General features: G+C 35.0%; 3 protein-coding genes across 7 annotated transcripts; 2 read left to right on the top strand and 1 right to left on the bottom strand.

The window, feature by feature from the left end:
• Nucleotides 1–820: 820 nt before the first annotated feature.
• On the top strand, nucleotides 821–3,709 carry LOC130948805 (uncharacterized). The gene is made up of 4 exons (XM_057877676.1): nucleotides 821–1,078; nucleotides 1,904–2,040; nucleotides 2,422–2,715; nucleotides 2,807–3,709. The coding sequence occupies exons 2-4, from the start codon at nucleotides 1,924–1,926 to the stop codon at nucleotides 3,467–3,469; spliced, it is 1,074 nt and encodes a 357-aa protein (XP_057733659.1). The 5' UTR covers nucleotides 821–1,078; nucleotides 1,904–1,923; the 3' UTR covers nucleotides 3,470–3,709.
• Nucleotides 3,710–4,506: 797 nt separating this feature from the next.
• Nucleotides 4,507–9,879, top strand: LOC130948217 (RNA pseudouridine synthase 5). Of its 2 annotated transcripts, none has more exons than XM_057876931.1 (14): nucleotides 4,507–5,028; nucleotides 5,165–5,222; nucleotides 5,797–5,824; nucleotides 5,918–5,964; nucleotides 6,052–6,142; nucleotides 6,429–6,594; nucleotides 6,898–6,985; nucleotides 7,166–7,244; nucleotides 7,410–7,485; nucleotides 7,707–7,774; nucleotides 8,140–8,209; nucleotides 8,787–8,865; nucleotides 8,973–9,066; nucleotides 9,375–9,879. In XM_057876931.1, the coding sequence occupies exons 1-14, from the start codon at nucleotides 4,929–4,931 to the stop codon at nucleotides 9,423–9,425; spliced, it is 1,095 nt and encodes a 364-aa protein (XP_057732914.1). In that variant the 5' UTR covers nucleotides 4,507–4,928; the 3' UTR covers nucleotides 9,426–9,879. The 2 variants fall into 2 exon arrangements, with proteins under 2 accessions (XP_057732914.1, XP_057732915.1); XM_057876932.1 differs by having other exon boundaries at nucleotides 4,510–5,028; nucleotides 7,169–7,244.
• Nucleotides 9,880–10,087: 208 nt separating this feature from the next.
• Nucleotides 10,088–18,350, bottom strand: LOC130948215 (uncharacterized). Of its 4 annotated transcripts, none has more exons than XM_057876928.1 (4): nucleotides 17,504–18,350; nucleotides 16,260–17,129; nucleotides 14,285–15,448; nucleotides 10,088–13,374 (listed from the first exon to the last, which is right to left on the bottom strand). In XM_057876928.1, exons 1-4 carry the CDS (start codon nucleotides 17,658–17,660, stop codon nucleotides 10,565–10,567), a joined length of 5,001 nt encoding a protein of 1,666 aa, XP_057732911.1. In that variant the 5' UTR covers nucleotides 17,661–18,350; the 3' UTR covers nucleotides 10,088–10,564. The 4 variants fall into 4 exon arrangements, with proteins under 4 accessions (XP_057732911.1, XP_057732912.1, XP_057732910.1 ...); XM_057876929.1 differs by having other exon boundaries at nucleotides 10,088–13,371; nucleotides 14,285–15,451; XM_057876927.1 differs by having other exon boundaries at nucleotides 14,285–15,451.
• Between the last annotated feature and the right edge of the window lie 5,492 nt (nucleotides 18,351–23,842).

Genomic DNA, 23,842 nt, shown 5'->3' on the forward strand with positions numbered 1-23,842 from the left:
TTTCTTCTTCTTCCTCTCCATTCTCTTTTATTATCATCATTATAATTATCTTCTTCTTCTCCTCCTATATATATTCAACAAAAATATTGAATACATAAATTTTGACATACAATACAAAAATTATAGTACAAAATACAAAAAAATTTAATACATAATACAAAAAATTTTCTATGCTATATCAAATAAATATTTGTACTATATGCTACCGTTTTTGTACTATAGCCATAAATTTATAGATCAAAATATTCTAAAATAAAGAAGTTAATAAAATAAAAAATAGATAAAATAAAGAAATTACTCTTAAATTAAGATGGTGTGATATATATTTTATAAAAATTACAAAATTAATAATAATTAATTTTTTACTTTTTTATTTTACCAACTTTTTTACCTTAGAAAATCCAAATTCTAAGTTTAATTATGTGTCATTGCAAACTTTAAAATTTATGTGCTAACAAACCACAAAAATAAAAAATCACATGATGGACACGCACATTTTATTTTTGCTAAACTTGTAGCATTTTAATTGAATTTAGTTACCAAAATTACTTTGGATATCTCATATGGAGTCTTTACTCTTCAGAAATGGTTACTTAGGAAAAAAGGATAAGGGGATAATAATGGATTTTCACTTGGACACAACTTCCAAAAGGATTGCCAATTCCAACTTCACCTCCAACTACAGCCAACCCTGAAACTAACCACCAACTGAAAAAATCAAACCCAAATCAATTAAAAAGACCAACTGAAAATGTCATAACAAAATTTGAAACCGAAATTTTATAAATAATAAATAAATATTCAACTATGGGATTTGGCGTGTGCATGTCACAGCCATATTTGACTTTAACTAATACATTTCTGTTTTCAATAATATCATTAAATGAAAATTAAGAGAGAGAAGAAAAAAAACACGTTCTTCTTCTTCCTTCCTTTCTCTTTTGGTGTATAGTTGATAGCAAAAGCATCCACCTTTCACCTAACCCACGTTTCCATTCCTTGATTCCTTTCTTCGCTGTTTTTCTCTCTCTCTAGCTTCTCGCTCTGCTTGGCGTGTGCCTCTTGCAAGTTCTGAAAGGTACACATTTACTCATCTACACTTTTTATTTTCATTTGCCTTATTGGAACCCCTGAAAGATATCATATGCAATTTTTTTAATTTAAAAAATTTGATTTTTCTGTATTTTTATGCTGTTGGTGGTTCTTCATTCTCTGGGTCTAAGGCGTGGATTGAATTTGGTATATTTTCGTTTGGGTTGGTTCGCCCTTTTTACTCGTGCAACGAATTAGTTTTGATTTCGGTTCAAGGTTTTGATTTTAACGGTTATTGTTGAAAAAGTTACGATTTTTTCAATTGTTTTGAGTTTAATAGGGAAAATTTGGAGATTGGGTTTGTGTTATTTGAAATGGGCTGTGGTGTTGGGGTTGAATCCAGAAGTTTCATTGGAATTGTCCCTTGAGTTGACTTCTGTGGATGCAGAAGATCTGAGATAACTGAATCTGTTTTGTGGTGATAAAATTTGGAAATGCTCAACTTGATTTAAATATCTAGTCACTCAATGATGTTTATCTCTACCATTGAATTTTGTATTTAGCTTGCAAATGTTTTCTCTTTAAAACTTTGGTAATTTAGTTTTGCTTCCTGATATCATATGGAATCAGTATTAACTATTCAACTATTAGGTTTCAAATCATGATCCGGACTTGCTTGAGTTGTGGTTTGTGTGCCTATCTCTTGGTTTTGGCCTCTATGTGATTTGAGAGATTTAGTCTCTGATTTCTTCAACCATGTAGTGTTAACTTGTTAATTTCACATTGAATAACTGAATCTTCAACAGTAAATATCTATTGCTGATAATTCATGACGTATTTCTTCTTATTTATGCCTTTTGTGCTTTTGCAGCCTAAATTCGAAGCGAAACAATGGATTTCTCTTCAAGAGACATAAATGAGGACTCTATTCTTAGGTGCCCATTCTTGAGGAACATCAATGAACCTACTAACTTCTCATTTTCTTCTCCTTTGGCTTTCTCCATGCCTGTAAGTTTTCCCTTTGAGTCGTCGTGATTCTCATTGTATCTTTCACAAGCTTCAATACACGGGTGTTGCTGCCTTCTTGCATACATATTAAGATTGGGAGTGATGTCTATTATGTCTTGTTATTACTTCTTGGATTTATCTACCATTCAGGCCATAAATATGTGTATTGTAAGCTTAAGCTTCTGTGTCATAAAACAGACTATGCAATTTTTCTTTCTTTTAATCCCTATTTCTCTTTTCTTCCATATAATATCATATGAAATCATCTGTTGTTTGTGGAGCTGTAACTTATTGCTGTAATCACACCATTTACCTGTTACTGTTCTGTCATTATGTTTGATAGTAATCAGCGAAGTTACTTAACATTTTGTTCATACACAGGTGCGTGAAGCTAAAGGTCCAATTTTTGAAGATGGTCCCAATTTTGATTTGGCGTTTAGGCTTTTCCATGGAAGTGATGGTGTCGTCCCCCTATCTGAGAGATCTTTTCGACGTACAGAGAAAGTGAAGCCTGAGGCTCCCTCATCCCAATTCAATCCTTTGGCTGCAAAGGCTGCTACCATTAGTCTGTCATCATTTGGATTTTGTGGGGCTTTTGGTTTTGATGCATTTTCTGAGAAATGGAACAACCAGAAAAGAAAATCCAAATCATCAAAAAATGAGCCTTCTTCACAGGTATATGGCGTATTCAACTTGCTGTTCCAGCCTCTTATAAATCATTGGAATTACTTTTGCAATGTTCGTAATCTGTGTTTTCGTGAATCAGGATGGTTCACACCATGAGGCAACAGGCAACGATTGGCTGCAAAATGGTAATTGTCCAATTGCAAAGTCATACCGAGCAGTTAGTAACGTCCTCCCACTTGTCGCAAAGGTCGTACAACTTCCTCCAGGGATGAAATACAAGTGCCCGCCAGCAGTAGTTGCTGCTCGGGCAGCTCTAGCACGCACTGCATTTGCAAAGAACCTTCGCCCTCAGTCCCTACCCACGAAAGTTCTTGCAATTGGGATGCTTGGAATGGCTGCTAATGTTCCCTTGGGTGTATGGAGAGAGCATACAAAGAAATTTTCACCCTCATGGTTTGCTGCCGTCCATGCAGCCGTTCCATTCATAGCAATGCTAAGGAAGTCTGTCCTGATGCCCAAATCGGCTATGGCGTTTACTATTGCAGCATCTGTGTTGGGCCAAGTGATTGGATCAAGGGCAGAGAGGTACAGGTTGAAGGCAGTCGCTGCAAGAAAAGTATCTATACCAGATACCTCTGATGTCGCATCTACTTCTGCCTCAGCTTCAGCTTCGGATTTGGCTTCGGCTTTGGACAAGTTACAGATTGTTAAAACAAAAGAGAGGCACTGTGGTGAAACAATGGATTGGAATGCAGTGTCTCTTCAGCTTGCTGGACCATCATCAACTGATGTATTTTGTTGATGATTAATTTGTTATCTGAGTTCTGCCTTGCAGTTCTCTTTGTTATCTGAGTGTGTATTTTTTGTTACCCTTCATTCTGTGCTTCCATCTTGACTATGAATGCCATAGTTGGCAGATAAGAAAAATAAAAGTATTGACATGTTTTGTCATTTATAGTGTCTCTATTTGCTTTTGTGCCCAATTTGGAGCATTCCAAGGCATAAATATTAAACATAATGCAACTACAGAACTTATTGTGTACTTGGGTTTGTATGCATTTTCCATTGATTCATTGTCAATGCTCATATACAATTGTGAGTTGGCAAGATGGATATCCTCCGAATGTGAAAGTTTGCAATCTTGTTTGTTAGTACTCACTATTTTATTTAGTAATGATGGTAACACTATTTGTCATAATGCACATTTTTGTGACAAACTTGTTCCCAAATCAATTTGACTGCTTAAGAAAAGTTGTGACAAACTTTCATGGCAAGAAAATTTGATGAATCATTTCGCATACTTGATATAACATCATTCCTTGGAGTGACGCAATTTTGCAGCTGAGTGAGGCGTGAAGCACATGCAAACTTTGACTATTCTACCATAGTTGTTGGGGATTATTCAATGCTTGTTGGAAAATGAACTCAGAAAGTTCCTTGTTTTCAATTGTATAAAAATAATTAATGTGGTTGGAATGAGAGATTTTTATATATTTAATTAATTAATTATTTTGTTAACCATGAGTCCATGACAAATACAGTAATTTTTTTGCATAATAAAATAACTTTAAAAACTATTCCACTTTAAAAATGAAGGTCAACTTTATAGATAAATTATGTAACTTGCTACAAAATTAATTAACCCTAAAAACATATTAATTTTCACGGGTTAAAAAAATTTATTCAGCTATTTATATAAAATATAAAATATAAATTATAAATAAATTAAAGAATGCTCATATATATACAGAAATACATAGTGTGCGCACATAGTATTTTGATGTCCAACAATTTTTTGTAAAGAATTGTATAACTTGACAAATATATATATTTTAAAATTATTTACCAAGTTATTATGTTTGGTGAAGAACCCTATTTTTTTTTTTTCAAAACTAGATTTGGTACGTATTGTATTGAACCGTACGTGCAACTGTCATTGGAATCCTGTCGGAAATCTCTGATATTTCTTTAGAACTTTCAACATGAAGTGCTTCGAGAATACCGATCTTCAAACGCGAGAAAGATCGCACATTTGGTGAAAGACTTAGGGTTTAGGGTTGACATCGAACTTTTAACCATTTTGTCTAAGAAATTTCTGAAAGAGATGAAGAGAGTAACCAAAAGGGTGAGTAACTGAGAGAAACTAAAAAGAGTGGTTTATATAGGCCTTAAAAATTTAAAACTCGGTTCAGCTAATACGATTTTGTGTCATTAACCCTAATTCTTCATAAAGGGTAAATTTTTTAAAAGCACGTCCATCAATGGCAGCGAACCCTTCACCGCCGCGCCAATTCGGATGTCCCTGGCCTGAATTCAACGACGGCCTCATTTACCACGACGTCGTTCCACCCCCCGATGACGGTCAACCTCCCTCTCTCTCTCTCTCTCAACAAAAAGTTTGACTTTTATTTGCACTTTTTCAAATTAAGCGTATAATCATTGCTTATGAGCTATTATTGCATCTGAATGCGATGATATATATGTGTTGCAAATTCAGGGTTGACACTGATACAGTTCTACTCCAGCAAGTACAAGAGTTCAGCTCCATTACAAGGGTAAGCAATGCCTTGACCTAACCCCAATTCCCTTCTCATAAAAAAGATGACATTTTTAAATTTGAAACACTAAACAAGGCAACTAAGACAATTTTTATTATTATTTTACTTGGAGCTATAGTTTGCTTCCTTTGAGTCCTATAGAAAGGTTGACATGGGAAAGGATCATCCATGATTTAGCCAAATATCAGTAACTAAAATGTTATCTAAAACTGAGGAAATTGGAGTGCATTGAGCTGATAGGTGTTATAGTTGTGAAACAAATTAGACCTGACCAATTATATAAGGCCATTGAACTCAGCTCTGGTTTAGGAATAGTCTTCCATGGTTTGTTTAGCACAGTTTATTTATTGGATTGCTGAGGTACTGGAGGGCCATTGGTGTGCATTTCGATTGCCTGAGCTTTCTTTGTTATTACAAAGAATGTTGGCCATCCTCTCTTGTAGTCTTGTGTTTTTCCTCTCAATAAAAATTATATACTTCTTTCTTATCTTAAAGAAACATTTTGGTTTCAATGGTTATTTTGAAACAAGTGTGTTGCTTGATCCCGAACATGTACTGATCTGTTTAGCAGTTGGTTGCAGCGTATAAAAAACAAGCAGGTTTGACCATGAAGAAATCTGAAATACTTGACTGCATGGAATGAATCATCTGAATGGCCCATATTCATATTAATCAATATATGTCATCTACAGATAACAGTTGATGGGAGTGTTGTTACAGATCCCGATGCAGTCCTAAGGTTCCTTGCTAGATCTTTGTCTCCTTTCTATTTCTATTGCATAGTTTTATTCCATAATATTTTACTTTTCAACTTCTTCACGTTTAGAGTTGGCTCTAAGCTAGTGTATCATAGACTTCCATGGAAGGAACCTGATGCACCATACATTCTTGAAGTCTTGTATGAAGATGATGACATGGTAACTGTTACTTCATGCACATCATATATATCTCTGGTTGCTTTCTCTCCTATAACAGTTTTCTTTTGATCATTTACATCAAGTTGAAAATATGAAATTATTTTCATTGCTAACTGTGCTTCAGATTTTAGAATGTTAATTATAAGGAACAAGTGACATTATACTTGTGTGCTAGTTTAGGCTAATTCATGAACAAGTTTTGCTTCTGCATACCAAAACATACTTTTACAGTTAGTCAGAATGGCTTCAATATTTGTTTTCTTAAGGGTGTTGATTACAAATTCAGATTGCTCTAAATAAGCCTTCTGGTTTGCAAGTTCTGCCTGGGGGTCTTTTCCAGCAAAGGACAGTTTTAACGCAGCTTAAATGGGAAGCCAATAAGCAGAGTACTGTTAAAGCACACCAAAGGCTTCATTCTGTTCCAGTACATCGCCTAGGGAGGGGAACTTCAGGTTAGACTAAATATTTCTGTTGAAATGTCAAAGTACTTTCTTGTATCTGTTACTTTCCTTTGAAAAATGTTATACTTGAACTGATGTCAGTCCTAGGAACTCCATGAAAAATTGCAAATAAATAACTTCATTATCAGCTTTGTAAAGCTTAAGGCTCTTTACTAAAGTGGTAGTGATATCAGCATGCTACCAAGAGATGTTATATAAGAATGAGTTGATCCTTCTTTAATTTTCCTCTAATGTCATAAACAGCTCTCGCATAGCACATTCTCATGCTTTTGTGATTGATTGATTGTGTCATAGGATTATTATTATGTGCAAATACAAAACTGGCCAAAGCTCGGCTTGCATCTTATTTTGCTGATGGAACTTCTCAGATTGGAGGAAAAAGGTTAAGGAAAAACCCTTTTCTTTTTTGGTTAAATCCTTTAAATTTAGTTAAGGTAGTGGATTGTTTATCTTAAGCAGAATAGACACACAAAAGTAGTTTAAGCATACTTTTAAACTTGAAAGTTATAATTTCTTGCTTAGTTAACATATTGAACTAATTGTATTTCGTTATTTACATCAGCAGAGATACAAACAAGGAGCATGGGAAGATTGCAAAGATATACCGTGCACTTGTGAGTGGGATAGTTGATAATGATAAGGTAATATTCTGACGTACTTTTTGTCTTACAGACATTTGTTTATAAGTGGTTTTTGGTTGCTTCCCATCTCCGGATTGGAAAAAAAATTATAGAATAAAAGATGAAAGATTAATGAAGAATAGATATTTTGTGGATTCTACTCTTAAAAGCTGTTGTTATTTACAGGTGATTATTAATCAACCAATTGGAATAGTGAAATATCCTGGTGTCGCTACAGGGTTGTATGTTGCTTCTGAATCAGGTTTGTTTTGATCTTTGACCATTATGTGTTCTTTTCCTTTTCTGTTTCAATATGAGTGAATCTCAAAAGGAAAGCTATGCTTCTTTTGTTCTCTTCTATTTGTCATCTAATCATTGACTTTTTGATTTCCTATCATTGATGCTTGTTTCATTTTCTTCATAAAACTGCCATCTGTTACTTTTGAAATCCCCTCTCAAGCATAATTGTTTTTGTTGAGCCAGGAAAACCAGCCCTCAGTATAGTGAATGTTCTTGAGAGAGGCGTACAAGGAAACAACACATTGGTCCAGGTAGATGAATTTGATGTTTATGACCCTTTGTTCCTGTAAAAACATGACATGCAATAGAATACAAGAAAATAATTAAGTAATTATATTATCTACTACCACCAATTATTGTTAGAGATGCAAACCGAATGTCATTGGTGACAGGATGGCAATCAGATAGAATGTAAAAATTCAGATCATTCAGTGTTCCTTTTACACTCTTCAGAGTGTTGTTGCCTAACTCTGAGTGGTTACTGTATTTAAATCCTTTGGAGAAATGACTTAAAAATTTCCAGGAGCAACACAATGATATGAAACAATTTGGTGTATCATGACAGGAAAGGTCTTATAACTTCCACTTATAGTCTTATAACGGGATTATTTAACAGGTTCAGATTGAGTCTGGACGGCCACATCAAATACGCATTCATCTTTCTTTCATAGGGCATCCTCTGTTAGGTAATTTCAAGACCCAAGTCATTTATCGTGCTTCATAAGTGTGATTTGTTTTAAGGACATAGCAGTAAGTGAAGATTGAAAATGGTTATTTTAGAAGTTTATATGTGGTGACTTTTTCACATGTGCCTTCAAACTTCTTTAATGAATATTAAAGATGTAAATAAGCTTTACACTTCAAAGTTTAAATCCTTGGCGTCGAAAGTAAAGTCAAATAGATAATGTAGTGAATATTTATTAGCGGTTTGATTAATGGGGTTTTACGTTTGTGAAGTTGGTATTCTATCATGTTTCTAATATGGATATGATTATGATCATCCTAGCTGTATTGCCTGCTTAGTTTTCACTTAATTGAAATTGAACTTTATCATACAAACCTGTTGCTTTAGAACATGAACATGAGTTGCACCTATACTACAAATTTGCATATTCTCATTTCTAGGCATATATCTAGACTGCAAATTTCTAGCATCTTTTAACATCTTGAATCTAATATGATAAATAAAGCTATATCTTTTGAAGGCATGCACATATTCATATTCCCATGTCCATTTATCTTTGCCCCTGATTTTATTTGCAGGTGATCCTCTTTATGCTGTTGGTGGGCAACCTAAATGCTTAGATTGTGACGTCATCGATGAGAGATTTGCTGCTGATGGGTAACTGCTGTATCTATATTTGTTATGGATATTCCCATTCATTTAACACCCTATCTTAACTAACCATAGATTGATCCAAGTTGAATGTTGCTACTTGGTCTGCATAGGGGATATGAGAGGCCTACCAAACCAGTTCCTGGAGATTGTGGGTATTATTTGCATGCACATCAATTGATTATCTCTCACCCAGTAACTAATGAGGTAAAGCAAAGTTTAGTATCAAATATCAATCGGTATGAGTTTGATGGTAACAAAAAGCAAGCATCCTAATGACTTGACATTTAGAAATGAGAAATGGGGTTCAATTTCTTAGGTTTGATCTAAACCGATTGATTGAGAGAAGAGAGCTAACCTCTTCTCTATCTGATTATAGTTCATGTGTGAGTTCTAATTTCTATGCATTGTTATCTGTAAAATTTAAGAAAGACTATTTTTCCATGCTGTGCAAGTTTTTTACTTATATAGCTAGATTTATATTTCTGACCAATTTTCAAATTTAAAACTTGCAGGTTATTGAAATCATTGCACCCCTTCCTTCAATCCTCCAGACAAAGAGTTAGGTCAAGCAAACCGACGTTATGCAATAGACAACCGCTTATGGGGGGTGTTTTTTCCATGCACAATTTTCAGGAATGTAAAGATATGTTCTTTAGGCTCTGAAGAAATGCATAGACACGACACCTCAACATGGAGGATAGAGATTTATTTACCTCAAAAATCAAAATTGAGTGGAAGGAAGATCTTGTCACTAGTGAGAAGTGAATTTTAGCTAGAGTTACAGTATGCAAATATTATTCTCAGCAAACACCAGTAGGAAAGTCTACTGTAATCTACACAATTTTCCCTAGCTCCATCAACCAAGCATAATGTTAGTCATATTATGCCTATTTGTGATAAATTTGCTTATGTTACTAAGAGAGTTGCTGATTAGAATTCTAGAAAGGAAGGCTTTTTGTTTGATGATGATTCAAAATGATTTTTATGTTAAAAATATTTTTAGATTTGACATATTGAACCAAATTGTTGTTTATCCACAACATATGGTCTCCCACCAAATGTTTGGATCGTATTTTCTCGACACTGGAATATTTTCTAAAATTAGCTGTAGATTGCAGAACTGATTGCGCAACTCTACTCAAACACCAACAGTCCACAGAATCAGCAAAAAGGGGGACAATATTTACATGGCAGGGATGGAAACAAGAAACATTACAAGGCAATGTGCAGGTGGAAAATCATAAACGCAAATCTCATGTCAACTCGCGCTGAAAAAGCTTAGGGGGCCAACGAATTTCTCTGACAAAACAAAACCTTCGATCTCTATTTCTATTTCCTCAGAAAAGAGGCCTAATGAAAGTTACAAAGTACCATCTATCATCTATAATAAATTAGTACATCCCACCAAACCTAACGAGGCTTCATCCAGTGAGGCAAGTGATGGGAATGAGCAGGGATGGCAAATGGCAATCGCCCCTCCTAACTTCCTTGGATTATTTCTGTATTTTCATCAAATACAACAAATACAAAGCTGCTACATAAAAAGCACCTAAATATTTTACCAAAAAAAAGACGGGCTTCAGAACCATTAAACCGCCCCTACACTGTATTGATTGAGCAAATTAAAAAAAAATTAAGGAGGAAGAAAAAAACTATTATACAGGAAGCGGCAAAAAGAAACAGTTGCCGCTGACATCATCTACTACCTCCCTAAGTCCCCTTTCCCTCCAGCCCAAGATTCATCTTCTCTGCTGCTGATATTATTCCCAGCTTGACCACCATACTTGTCAGAATTAGAGTAATGCATTTTTATGGCTGCCACAGGATCCGTGACATCGCTGCATGATCCAACCACAATCCCCGTTCCTCCAACACCACCACTACTCATTCCCACCACTGCTCTGCCCTGCTGCTGCTGGTGCAAACTTGAGATTGCTTCAAACCCATTTCTCCGTGGCATCTCAGAGAACACGTCTTGGCAGTGCTTTACATCAACCACAGAACCATCCCTACTTCTAAGCATCTGATAATCAATCACAGCATTACTGCCATTCATGTCCCTGGCTGTAAAAGCAGGAGCCCCACTCAGGTGCCTTTCATTATTCTTACCAAATGCATGGAACGACTGCTGCTCCAATTTGGCTGAAGACGACGGATAATTACTGAAGGCAGCTGGATACTTTGCTAGCAGGATGGCAGAATCAGGCAATGATGTGAGACCAGTCTGTATTCGGTTCCCATCCCAGTAACCATAGCTCCGCAAGGGGACATTTTCAAGGCCAAGATACTCACTGCAGTCATCTCGTTCAAACTTCAACATCTTGAAATTTCCATCAGCATATTTCAAACTTGAAAGCTTGCTGCTAGATTTGGGATGATGGATGCCATTTTCTTCACATGACTTGGTCAAATTAGGTTTCTGTGTGGATGAAGGATTGGTTAATATCTTCCCAAATAATTTCACATCACCATTTCTGGATGTTTTTTCTGAATCTGACGAATAGCTTAACCTTGCTTTGAAATGATCATCTTGTTCATCTTTTCGGGATAGAAGGGGCAACTCGTTTGCTGAACTGCTGCATTTTATATCTCCATTCACTTCTTTCTTAATGGCCATTTGCAAAGGATAACCATGGAGGATGCTGTCAGCACGATCCACGCGATTCCCAGGCACAGGAAGCTGATGGTCACCATTGCTGATGGGATTATGACACTGCAAATTTCTCCCACCTGGAGTCTCAGTAGTACAGGACAGTTGATCCTGAGTAGCTGTTTTCTCACATTGAACAACGGCTGAAACAGAAGCATTTTGTGACAATGAATTTGCAGTTGCATTAAGATCCTCAACATATAATGCAGAGACAGGCTTTCCAAGGGACATATGCTTACTTTCAGTATCAAAACTCAATCCTGAACAAGAATTGCCCACAGATGAGACTGAAGCATTTACTGTAGTAGTACATGAATCCTGAACCGAGCTTTTCAGTTCAATTCCAACAGCTGTAACAGCCACCAGTTTATCCCCTCTATCATCAAGACATTGAGTTGAAGGAACACTTTGACTCTCCAATCCACTTCCAAGAACCCCAGAAGAAACTTCAGTAACTACATTATCCTGACCAGCCAAACTCCTCTCACATGGTTCAGTTGTGTCGAGGGCAGAAATAGACACCAAGTCTGCACCCCCAAATTTAATGGCTCTGTCTTTTCCAACTGTTGTGCTATCTGTCATAACTATAGGAGCCTGCCCATTGACTGAACCAGACTTATCAGAATTGTACAAGACAACCCCATCGCTAACCAAGTTTGCATCTTCATGATCGACTACTGTATCATCCTCCTCTTTAGGCTCATTTAATTCAGCTGCCAGGTTCCTAGCTTCCACAGGATCTGATTCATCATGGTAGGTGTTTATGACAGATGAAGGCAGGTCCTCATCTGTCTTAGTGCCAGACTTGTCAGTGCCAACCACTGAACCTGTCTCTACAACACAAGCATCATCCGTGTCACTACCCCCACCATTTGCACCATCATTTGCTGGTGATCCAACATTTTCAGGCATAGGGTGCATGAGATCTAATCCGAGGCATTTTCGAGCCTTGCTGAAGAAAACTTTGCATTGTTCTGGGGACCTTGTTCCAATACATCGCGCTAACTTCACAAAATCCCTACCAAAAGATGATACAGCTTGTATAAAAGCTGCCTTTTCATCATCTGTCCAATCAGTAGGATCCATTTCACCACAGCTCTCATCTGAACAAGTCTCGTCATCAACATTCTCAGCAGTATCAGGCATCAACCTACTATCTCGGCTACCTTCTACAGGTTCAACTGAACTTGTCCCACAGAAACTCATGGCCTCGGATGAAGCCATTACATCAGCAAAAGTCTCCCTCTCATCCCCAAGAATGTCAAAGCTGCTTGATCTTTCTCTGATGCTATCATCAACCCTTGAGGCTTTCACATTAACATATCCACCCATAAGGAAGTTCCCAGGACGCATTTTCTTGTTACATGCAAAACCATCAGCCATCACTGAAGCAGCACTCAAAATGTCAAGTGAAGCAGTATTCGCTTCATGGTTCCATTTTTTACCCGATGCTACCAAGTCAGTTTTGGCTAAAAATGACTTCCCTAACTTCTGCTGCTTCTTAAGTTTTTCAAAACAATCCGATTTATGATTTTTGTAATAGAACTCAACACAGTCAGCAGTTGTCTTGTGATCAAGGAAAGAAGCAATCTTCCGAAAATCTTTTCCAAAGACAGCAAATTTTTCCAGGAAAATTTCTCTCTCTTCTGATGTCCAAGGATTAATCAAAGCCTTTTCCTTCTCAATAGCCAATGGATCTTCGACAAGCCCATTACTAGATATGAACTTTGGGATCTTCTCATCCAAGACTAATGCTGGCATCTTCAGGGCATCCCTGTGAATTTTAACTTGAGGTTCTGAGAGCAGTTTTCTTGTAAAATTAATTACCTCAGCTGTTGGAACCAGGCTCAGATGATTTCCTGCTGGCAGAGTTGGGGAAGGATAAAAAGTTATTAAAAAGGGATGAGTAACTTAGGAACAGAACGAGCAACTACTAAATATAACATGTGAATAGAAAAACTAAAAAAAAAGGATGTAAAGACAACTTCTGTTAAAAGGAAAAAATAGGAACTGCCAATTAATGCTCAAATTTCAGACTTAGCACAATAAAACAGAACAGCAGCATCTAAGCGATGATTTAAACCCATCATACATTTGACAAACAACTAGTGCAGCTAAGCACTATGCACCACTGCCAAAAACAAGAATATAGTTACACAATGAAATTTAACACCATGCAGGATTCACATCCGAGCATCCCATAGATGCCCATAGTAAAACATTAAGTAATGACTTGCACAAGACCATCCTATAAGTGGAAATTAGAACACTTAAACTAGCCAGAAATCATCCCATTAAACCCAATATTTCACACAACACCATCACATTATAAGCCACAAATGCTAGACAAACAAATGTCTATACCAACTGCAGAATCAGCAACAAACCAACCAAACAGGAGGGGGGGAAAAAAGAAGCATCCAAGTGCTGGACGGAACTAATTAGCTCCTTTCAAGATTTTAAAATTACAAGCATTACAACAAATTTATAATTCAACACTAGAATAATCATGTCATTGTTCTTTTTTATTCTCATTGAGCAACACCTAAATAACAAATCTAACCTGACTCGCTCACTCCCTCCCTAAAACCTAATGAACTTGAACAGTACAACTCAAGAAAATTCAGCACTTGATTAATATGTCAATTATGCAGAGACAAAATTAGGTGGACTACTAACAACCAAATTGACTAACAAGAAAGACATCAAGCATAAAGAGCCAACAGTAATGGTGTATGAAACGCAAAAAAAGAACAGACAGAGAGTTCATACCAGGTAAGGGAAAACGAGATCGAATGGAGAACCGGTTCTTCTGATTACCATTAAAGGTAGACCGCACACTTAGTTCATGTTTCTTGTGATATTTTGGCCGGCATTTCTTTATAGACAGTAGGCGCATATCTTCCTTCCACAGGTGATGCAGGGCTTTGAACTTAAGTGTGATAACTCTCTCTTTAAATCTTGCAAACTGCTTTTTCTCAGCAAACTTCTCCATAATGGATGTCTGAGAGCACAAGTCACTGCTGGCCCCTACCTTATCAATTTTAGTATATCCGTCGGGCAATAACTTAGCAAATACTCCACATGCACTTTTTGCCAATTCTTTGTTGGAAGAAATAATTTTCTTATATAAACTATCCTCAGTGCTAGAACGTAAGCTTGCACCCGAGGCAGTAATAATGCTATCTGGCACTTCCGAAGACGCATTGACATCACTGCAAGCAGAGTTACTAGGATACTTCCTTGTAGTACAGGGAATTAAGCATTTCATGCCATTAGACTGACCAGCATTGGCATCCTCCAAGAAGGTATCATATCTCCTTGTATCACTTGACGAAACTGCTTTAACCAAAGGCGGAGGCTCACTTAATTTAGATGTTGCTGAACCAGGACTATCAATGTCCTCTTCCTTTCCATTCTCATGAATACTATTTAAGTTGGTTAAAAGGGGCAATTTCTCAGCATCAGGGTCGTCAGAAGAAAGAATTTTCAAAGGTTCTGGCCGAGTAACTTCATCAGAGACACCAACAGGTACTTCAAAAGGATTTTCATTGTTGCCAACCATCTGTGAGCCCAAAACAGCTGGATATGAACCTCTATCCCCAGATGCAGATCTTAGAGATTTCAGTTCATTTTCAAGTGAATCAATTTCAGATTCGGTTGTCTCCAATACCTTTGAAATGTCGGCTTTCCATATCAGTAACTTATTCATTGCAGTGGACCTCATTGGACCAGAATTCACATAACTTGTATCATCAGATTGTATCAACTCAATAATTGAAGAATTCAGACTATTCAAGGATTCAATATCCAATTTCTCTAAATTAAAAGAAAACCTCTGAAAATGGTCTTGGGATCCAGGAACAGGAGAACAAGTCAAATTACTAACATCATTGTCTACATTTGCAGGTTTTCCAAATAACTTATCATCCACACCTGCTACAACATAAAATTAAGATTTTAGCAAATATATTACTATAAAAGGGAAAACAAATAGTATGGTTTTATACCTTATAATTAAATTATACTTTGACTGGTTACAGAAAATTTGAAAGAGAAGGCCAGGACATTAATGAGTTTTTCTCAACTGAGTGAAGGTAGAAGGATCTTGGCAAACAAATAAAACCAATAGGAGAAATAGCATGAACAAAGAAGAAAACCAAGAAAAGCACATTTCAAATTGAGAATGTTTGGCCAAAACAAGCGGTAAAAGGTGTTCAATTGTTCCAAATGTGCTGACTTCCTAACTTGGATAATCCATCCTACAATAGAAATATGTTCATTGCAGATATCCAGAATTGTAATTCACCAACCAAAATAAATAAATAAAAAATAAAGGTCCTAACCGTGTTGCCTGTCTTTATAAAACAGAAAACAAGCATATGAGTGCCAATGCATGACTACTGGCAGAACAACAAATTCATTAACACAAAAAGAACCTGAGTAGAAAGAGTTAGGACATTAGGAGGATACCAGATCAGCATTGAAGTACAAAAGAATTCACAAAAGCACACATCAGAGGAAGTATCAATGAGGCAAAGCTACCCAATTCAGCTTTAAAATTTCAACTATTCAGTTGGTAATATAGAATATTGACGTGAACAAATATGGACTCAGGTTATCTGAGTACCATACAACCAAATATATTAAATAACAAGACAAACAACATAAAATCAAGGTATTTATGACATGCACGATTTAAAGGATAGAAGCAACAACATTGAGACTCAGCATAGGCTCAGCATACCTGGGGAGGAACTGCAGGCAACCGAAGATGGAGTTGCAGGAGATGCACATGCACAGTCTGAGAATCCTGTAACTTTTGGGCTTTTATCTACTAAGCTGGAACCGGGGAAAGCACAAGGTTCAATACTACCATTAGACAAGACAGGTCCATCTTTGTTAGCACTTCCATCTGGCACTTCAACCTTTTTCTTCTCATACTTTGCAAGTCCCTCTCCCCAGTTTAGCCTCGGCTTCTTTCTGGAAGTTGTATCTTCACATGGTGCAGAAGATGTAACACACACAGCAGCCTCCCCTGAATGTGACTCATTAACAGTTGCGTTTTTGGGATGTAACTCGGCCTTTGCTTCATGGGAATCTGCCCCTCCCGCGCTCCTTGAGCTACTCGAGTGGCTAAAACCAGAGCCTCTCGACGACAAGCTTCCAGATCGGGTCCATTTAAGTGGCTTCCAGTCAATTGAAGCCAGAGAATTTTCTCTATCACTTCTTGCGCCTGTTCCGAACCCATTGGCACCACCAATCTTATCATGCTGGTCTTTCAAGTGGTGTGGATCCCAAGTGTTTACAAAATCAGAATGTGGATGAGCAGAATATGTTAGGTTGTCGTCAACTGACCTATGATCATTATTCACATCCGGGGGCCTTCTTGGTAAATTCATAGAACCATTGGTTGTTTCCCACGACTGTCCTCTCCAATCTCTCTGCCCAAACGGCCCTCTATTTTCTCTACTGCCCCGGCCATATTTTCCATCCCCACGAGACACCGATGGCCGGCAATCTTCGTCCAGCATCTTTTCACTGCTTGACCGTGAAATCCCATACCCATGACCAGAATCTTCAGAAAACACGTGCCAACCGCCCTGCTTACCATGACCTTCAGAAAATATTTAAACAAAGAAAGGAAAATAGAAGGAAAATCAACACAAGGAAAGTATATTCTTACAACCAGTATCATAATTGTTTTTTTTCCAACATAAAAGAAAAGAGAGCACCAGAAATTCATGCCAAAAGAAACAAACGAATGAATACACCACCTCCTTATAGTAACAATTCTTGTAAATACAAAACCAGATCTTCAAAATTCAGAACAAGGTTCACTATTATTATGCAAAGAAGAATCAACCAAACTCAGAAACACAACCCAAATCCGGTAGTTCTTTTTCCCCCCAAATAAAAAACCTAAATAATCAGAAATTTCGTTGAAAATATCAGCAGTGCATAGAAAAAACCAGAAGAAGTAAAACTCACCCGGAGGTCTGCGGAACTCGGCGGATCCCCAACGGTGGAAGTCGCGGTGGTGAGAGGAATCTCTCCATCTGGCAACGGAGCCCAGAGACTCAGACCTCTCGTGTTTCCTCTCCTTGAAGAAGTCCTTCCGATCCCAAGGCAACGGTTCAGGAGGCATCAAAAATCAACCCAATAGCATCGGCATCCAACGCAAAAACCAACGGAAAACCGTATTCACCGCACCAAACCCGAATCTACAGAACCTCAAACCACCAGATTCAAAACAAAAACAATCGCCACAGAAATTTCACAGCACCGCCGACGAATCTAGGGTTCCCAGAGGGCAACAAATACATAAAAGAGAAGGCCGATTCGCAAGCTTCCCCGTCCACAGATCGGACAAGAAACCACACGCGGCAACGAAATCGCCGCCGCGCAAAGCAATCTAGTCTATGGCTTCCGCCACGGCAACAAAACGGAGCCTCAAAACCAGAAAAAGCCAAAAGAAACGGCGCAGAATATACAAAGAGAAAACCAAACCAAACCAAGCCTTCGTGTTTCACAAGGAGGAAGGAGAGAGAGAGAGAGAGAAAGAAAGAAGGAAGAATAATATAACTTCAAGAGGCGGCGGTTCAGATCGAAGCGTGTAGAGAGAGTGCGGAGGAGAGAGCCATGGTTGCAGATTCCTAAGCTCCTTCGAAAAAGAGAGTCCTCGTTCTTCTGCAGCGGAGAGAGAGAGTGGTGTGGTGTGTTGAGCTGGTTTCAGAGTCTGAATATGGTTGTGGTTTTTTGTGAGGAGGAGGAAGAAATTGTGCGTATAGGGAAGAAAGTGAGAAGGTGAGAAACGATAAGGGACAAAGAGAACCTTGAGAAGAGAGAGAGAAAGAGAGAGAAACAAAACATAGATACATAGAGAGAGAAACAGTAGTAGCGGACCTCAACCCTTCTTATAAAACCATATTCTAATCTCCTTTCGAATCCGATATTATATTATTTATTTTTTATTTATTTATTGTAATTCGCTTTCGTATCTCTCCTTCGTTTTTTTACTTATTATTATCTTTTGGGCCTTCGATTCTGGTATTAATAAACAATATTATAATATAGTTTTACTATCGAAAGCGGCATTGAAATTTTGTAGAGTTAAACTTCTGAAATTTGTAAAATCCATTAATTTCGTTCTTGACTTCTCAATTATATTATTTATGTTTTTTAAATTGTAAAAAAATATTTAGTTTGTCTCTTGTCTAATTTTTGGCTAATTAATTTACAACTAGTAAAAAATATATAGTGCTGATTTAACAAATGACTATCATAATGAACAACATAACATATTAATTTTGGTATAAAACCAATGACTCCATTTTAATAAGAGATTTAAAATATTTAACTTTCCTTCAAAAATAAAATATCACTTCATCTTTTTTATCTTTTTTAAAAGTAAAATACTTTGTACTCAAAATTCTTACGTTCACGAGTGCTCGTTAGATTATTGTGGTGAAGTGATTTAAAGTTCGTTGGAATCCTACTCATTGTTAGCAACTAGAATTATTGAGAGAATGAGCAAAACTTCTTCGCAAAACCTAATTCAACTTACAAATCAATTTTCACATAACCAAATGCCAACCGTCTCTTATAAAGACTCATATTTTACTCCACCGTCATCTGAGATTCCAAATCAACAATACTAAGTGCCTCAAACTCAACAGCTTCTTCAACCAGGAGCGCCCCACATCAACAATATTAATATAGTCCTCAACTCCAATTCTCTCAGTTAGCATCCGATCTACTTAAACAGTAGCCAACACCTAATCTACTTCAAAAGCAGCGGACACCTCATTTACCTCAATATGCGCCATCAATTTCGCTAATAAATTTGTCGCAAGTTTAATCTTTACTTGACCAGCATGTCAAGAAAACACTTCATATTCCTTCTCAAAATTATTCATCCAATTTCCATCAACCATCACCTCAACAATACCTACTCAACAATACTATGGCGCACCAACCCATGCGTATGAACCACTATAAAGTAGACCTAATCCAAACTATTATGGTAGCACGTCTGCACTTATACAACGACAAATAGAGATGATGTACAAATAGTAGCGATGAAAAAGAAGAAATAAAACATGATGAATAGCTATTGCAATTAGGGTTAAAAGGAGGGATGAGGGACCAAACTATGTCAAAGAATTTCAATTGCCAAGTCATATAACTATTAGACACTCCAGCATAGCAATTAAGTGTCATGTCACTTCCGATGATAAGTTAATTAGCCAAAAATTAGACAAGGGACCAATTAAGAATATTTTTTTTTAATCTCAAAGACATAAATAATGCAATTAAAAAATAAAAAACGAAATTGATGCGTATCACGAATCTCAAAAATTACTTTAGAGCTTGATTATTTTATTATAATTTTGGATTATGATATTAATAGTGTCATATTATAATTCTATGATCACAAATTCAATTTAAAGATTTTTCACAATTTTATTGATCTTGATTTTGTATCTTATCTAAAATAACTTGTTATGGCTCAGCCCAATAAGGATCGGAGGTCCACTCAACTTACTTCCAAATTCGACGGGTCCCCCGACCGACTCGAACCAAATCACTTCTTACGAAGCCATCTCCCAGTGAGGGTCTTGACAGCTGATGAATACTTCCAGACATAGGAACCCAAACGAAAAAGTCAACCCAATAACTACAAATAAAGGGAGGGAGACCTACTCCTATCTCAAATACGTCGTCCTTTTATTCTAATTAGTCGTCTCGTCGTACGGATATTTATTTTAGCATCAAAATATTTTTGCAAGTGGCTCCACCTGTTGACCTACCAACAATCGTGACCGTACTCTTTCTCGCCAAATTTATGTCTAGATCTAGATATTTTACATTCTGCTGTTATGTATATCTAGCCGTCTAATCGACATTTCATTCCAACGAATAATCGAAAGTAACTTAAAATTGAAAAACATAGCTAATCGTTATTTTGATTATAATAAATTAGTTATTTTTTATTGTTAATTAAACTATTTACAAATCAACATTAAATTTATTACCATATTTGTTATCCAAGACATTTAATTTTTAAATTATTACTTAATTTTAAGAAGGACGAACTATTGGCTTCTTGGGTGATCAAGACAGCCCATGGTCTCGGCCGCTATTTACGAATTACGATAGCAGTAAAGATGCTTCTCAAGTGACGATAATGCCCTCGTGTCTGTGTTGGATACTTAAGACTCTATCGTGTATTGTGTATAGTTTAGGTTTTTGGTCAAAATAGTTTACTTGATTTTTGGTCAAAGCTTGGTTGCACAGAAATTACAGCCCAGAAGCATGTGACTATGGCCTGTAGACACTCATAATCGAACTATTTTTGGTGTACAGGGCCTGACTGGTGGGCCACTTATATTACAGTAAGCATTCTTTGAGATTCTATTTCAAAATCACTACAAAGTACAAACAGGTTGTAAAGCCTTATAACTGTAAAAAATAAAAATAAAAAATAAACAGGAAGCTGTAAAACACCTTAATTATTACTAATTATTAAAGTGAAACTGACAAAATATTTAGGCTAGGGTGTATATATCCTAAGTTGTATGCTAAAGCAGTAAAAGAATATTTAGGATTTGGGTTTTGAAAGTTTATGGTTTAGCATTTGAAACGCACAAATAAGTTGTAAGGGCTAGAAACATCACTATTATTGCTACTACAATTATAAATTTTGGAATAAGCTCTACTAAAATAAAGAGGTTGTTAAAAAGAGAAAATAAAAATTTAATTACTATTAAATTAAGAGATGTAAGTTATAAAATTAATGATAAATATTTTTTATTTTACTAATTTTTTTATTTTAGATAGTTATTTTCCATAAACTTTAATCTTATAGAAACTCCAATTCCATATATATAATAATTAGCACATAGCTCTATACTTGGATTTTTTATTTTAATAAATAAATTAATTATAATAATTACTGAAATAAATAATTTAAAAAATATTTTACGAAATAAATACTTCTCTCTTGTCTCATAAACGAGATAATTTTGTATTATCTCATTTACAATATAAACGATATATATATATTTATAAATAATTAAATATAATTTTTGAAAATAATAAAAAATATTAATGATTTAAATTGGACAAAATTCTTAGAAATGAAACGTTTCAAATAATAAAAAAGATAGACAATTTTAAATAATAGAGAAGATAAACCGCCCATTTTAAATGATAACATTAACTTCACGTGAAAGCACATACCATTAATCTGCCCACTATTAATACGATTACTTTTTTTCTAACTACCTATTATTAATACTATTGTTTCTAACAGACAAAATTTTTAAATTTGTTATATACTCTCTTTAGTATTAATTTTAAAATTTAAACTATATATATTTCAAATTCGTTTGTTACATAGAAATACATAAAAATTTAAAATATAATTTAAATATAATTATATTTTAAATTTTGTTTGTTGTACGCAAGTATATAAAAAATTGAAATATATTTAAATTTCGTTTCTTGTATGGAAATATATTTAAATGACGGGAAGCATGAAGTTAATGAATGATAAATAAAACAGAAAAAAAATGAGAAGAGAATTGAAACGGTTATTTTTTACTCTTCTGTTTTATTTATTCCCATTAACCTCTCTAATAATTGACAAACCTCTTCTAACAATTGGCAAACATTATCTTTCACTCTTCTTCTGTTTTATTTATCTTCCTAACACACAATTAAACAGTCAATCTTTTCTATCATTTAAAATGGACGGTTTATCTTTCCTAATATTTAAGAATTTTTTCAATTTAAATCTTTAATATTTTGTATTATTTTAAAAAATTATATTTAATTATTTATAAATATATATATCTCGTTTACAGTATAAACGAGATAATTTATAGTGTAAACGAGATATACGAAAATCGAAAAACTTCACTTATCTCGTTTATTGCAAAATAATCTTGTTTACGGTGTAAACGAGATACGAGAGGAGTATTTATTTAGGTAAATATTTTTTAAATTATTTATTTCAGTAATTATTATAATTTATTTATTTATTAAAATAAAAAATCCCTCTATACTTCTATACGTCCAATTGAGCAATCTAATTGGTTAAAAAATTAAAATACAAAAGCTAGAAGAAGAAAATGGTTTGTTTTATGTTTTTTGGCCAAATTTTATTTTTGGTTGTATTAGGCTACATGTCTCATTTTGGGCTTCTAGTCGATGCCCCAAGCCCAAATAAAAATCCAAAAACATTGTTGACACACCACATAACCAAAAAAAAAACAACATTGACCATTGGCCTTCGTGAAAGTTGTGATTATGTGTCTTAACTTTTCAGTAATACTTAAATCACTTCATATATAGTGGGTAGATGGTGATTAAAGGTTAGAGAAAATAACATTAAGAATAAATTTGATCTTGGGTCTTCTTCTCAATATGAGAAATGGACAATGTGCCCAAAATAATAAATAGTGTGTATTTAGAGTTTTGATGATTAGAGTGTATATATATGAAACATAGGTTCATTAATTGTAGTACTCTTGGTGACAACCTTTTTCTTTTTGCAAGGCAGGCTAAGATAGCAGCATGGGGAGTTAGAGATAGAGACCCTCCATTCTTTTTCACTTTGGGTCTTCTTCAATTCCTGTAAAGTTAAAGAGAACAACTTTGAATTTTGGTTTATTTATGAGATTTTGTCATATGTATGTGTTCAATAGTAATTACCTGAATTGATTTTTAGGACGACGAAGACTTTTATTTAGTTATAATTCTTGAGTTGGACAAAAATGATATCAGAAACGTCAATAATCAAGTTAGTTGTTATTTAAGAGGTATTGGAATTAAGACAGGTGACATAATTTTTTGTAGGTATTATGTTTTAAATTTGATTATAATTTTATCGAATTTTTAATTAGGTCTTTATTTATATATATATATAATTAAGTTTTTATATTATTTTTAATTTTGTAATTAGATATTTTTTAATATAAAAAATATTATAATTTATTAAATATTTTTCACAAATTAAAAATATTTATAATTAAAAATTTAATTATATTTTTTATTATATATTTTTTAAAAAAATATTTTATTAATTTTAATATTTTTGACATGAAAAAGACCTAATCACAAAATTCAAAACAGTGTAATAGATAAACCTTTTATTTTACGCACAATTTTTAGGGAAATAGATAAACCTTTTACTTCATTTCTCTTTCAAATTCTACTAATCACATATCATCCAAAATTAATATATAAATGTTATGGTTTTTTATCCTATATCATTCGAGACAGTAAAATTTAATTATATACTATATATAAATTTGTTACATA

Source organism: Arachis stenosperma, chromosome 9 (assembly GCF_014773155.1).
Source record: "Arachis stenosperma cultivar V10309 chromosome 9, arast.V10309.gnm1.PFL2, whole genome shotgun sequence".
NCBI lineage: Eukaryota > Viridiplantae > Streptophyta > Magnoliopsida > Fabales > Fabaceae > Arachis > Arachis stenosperma.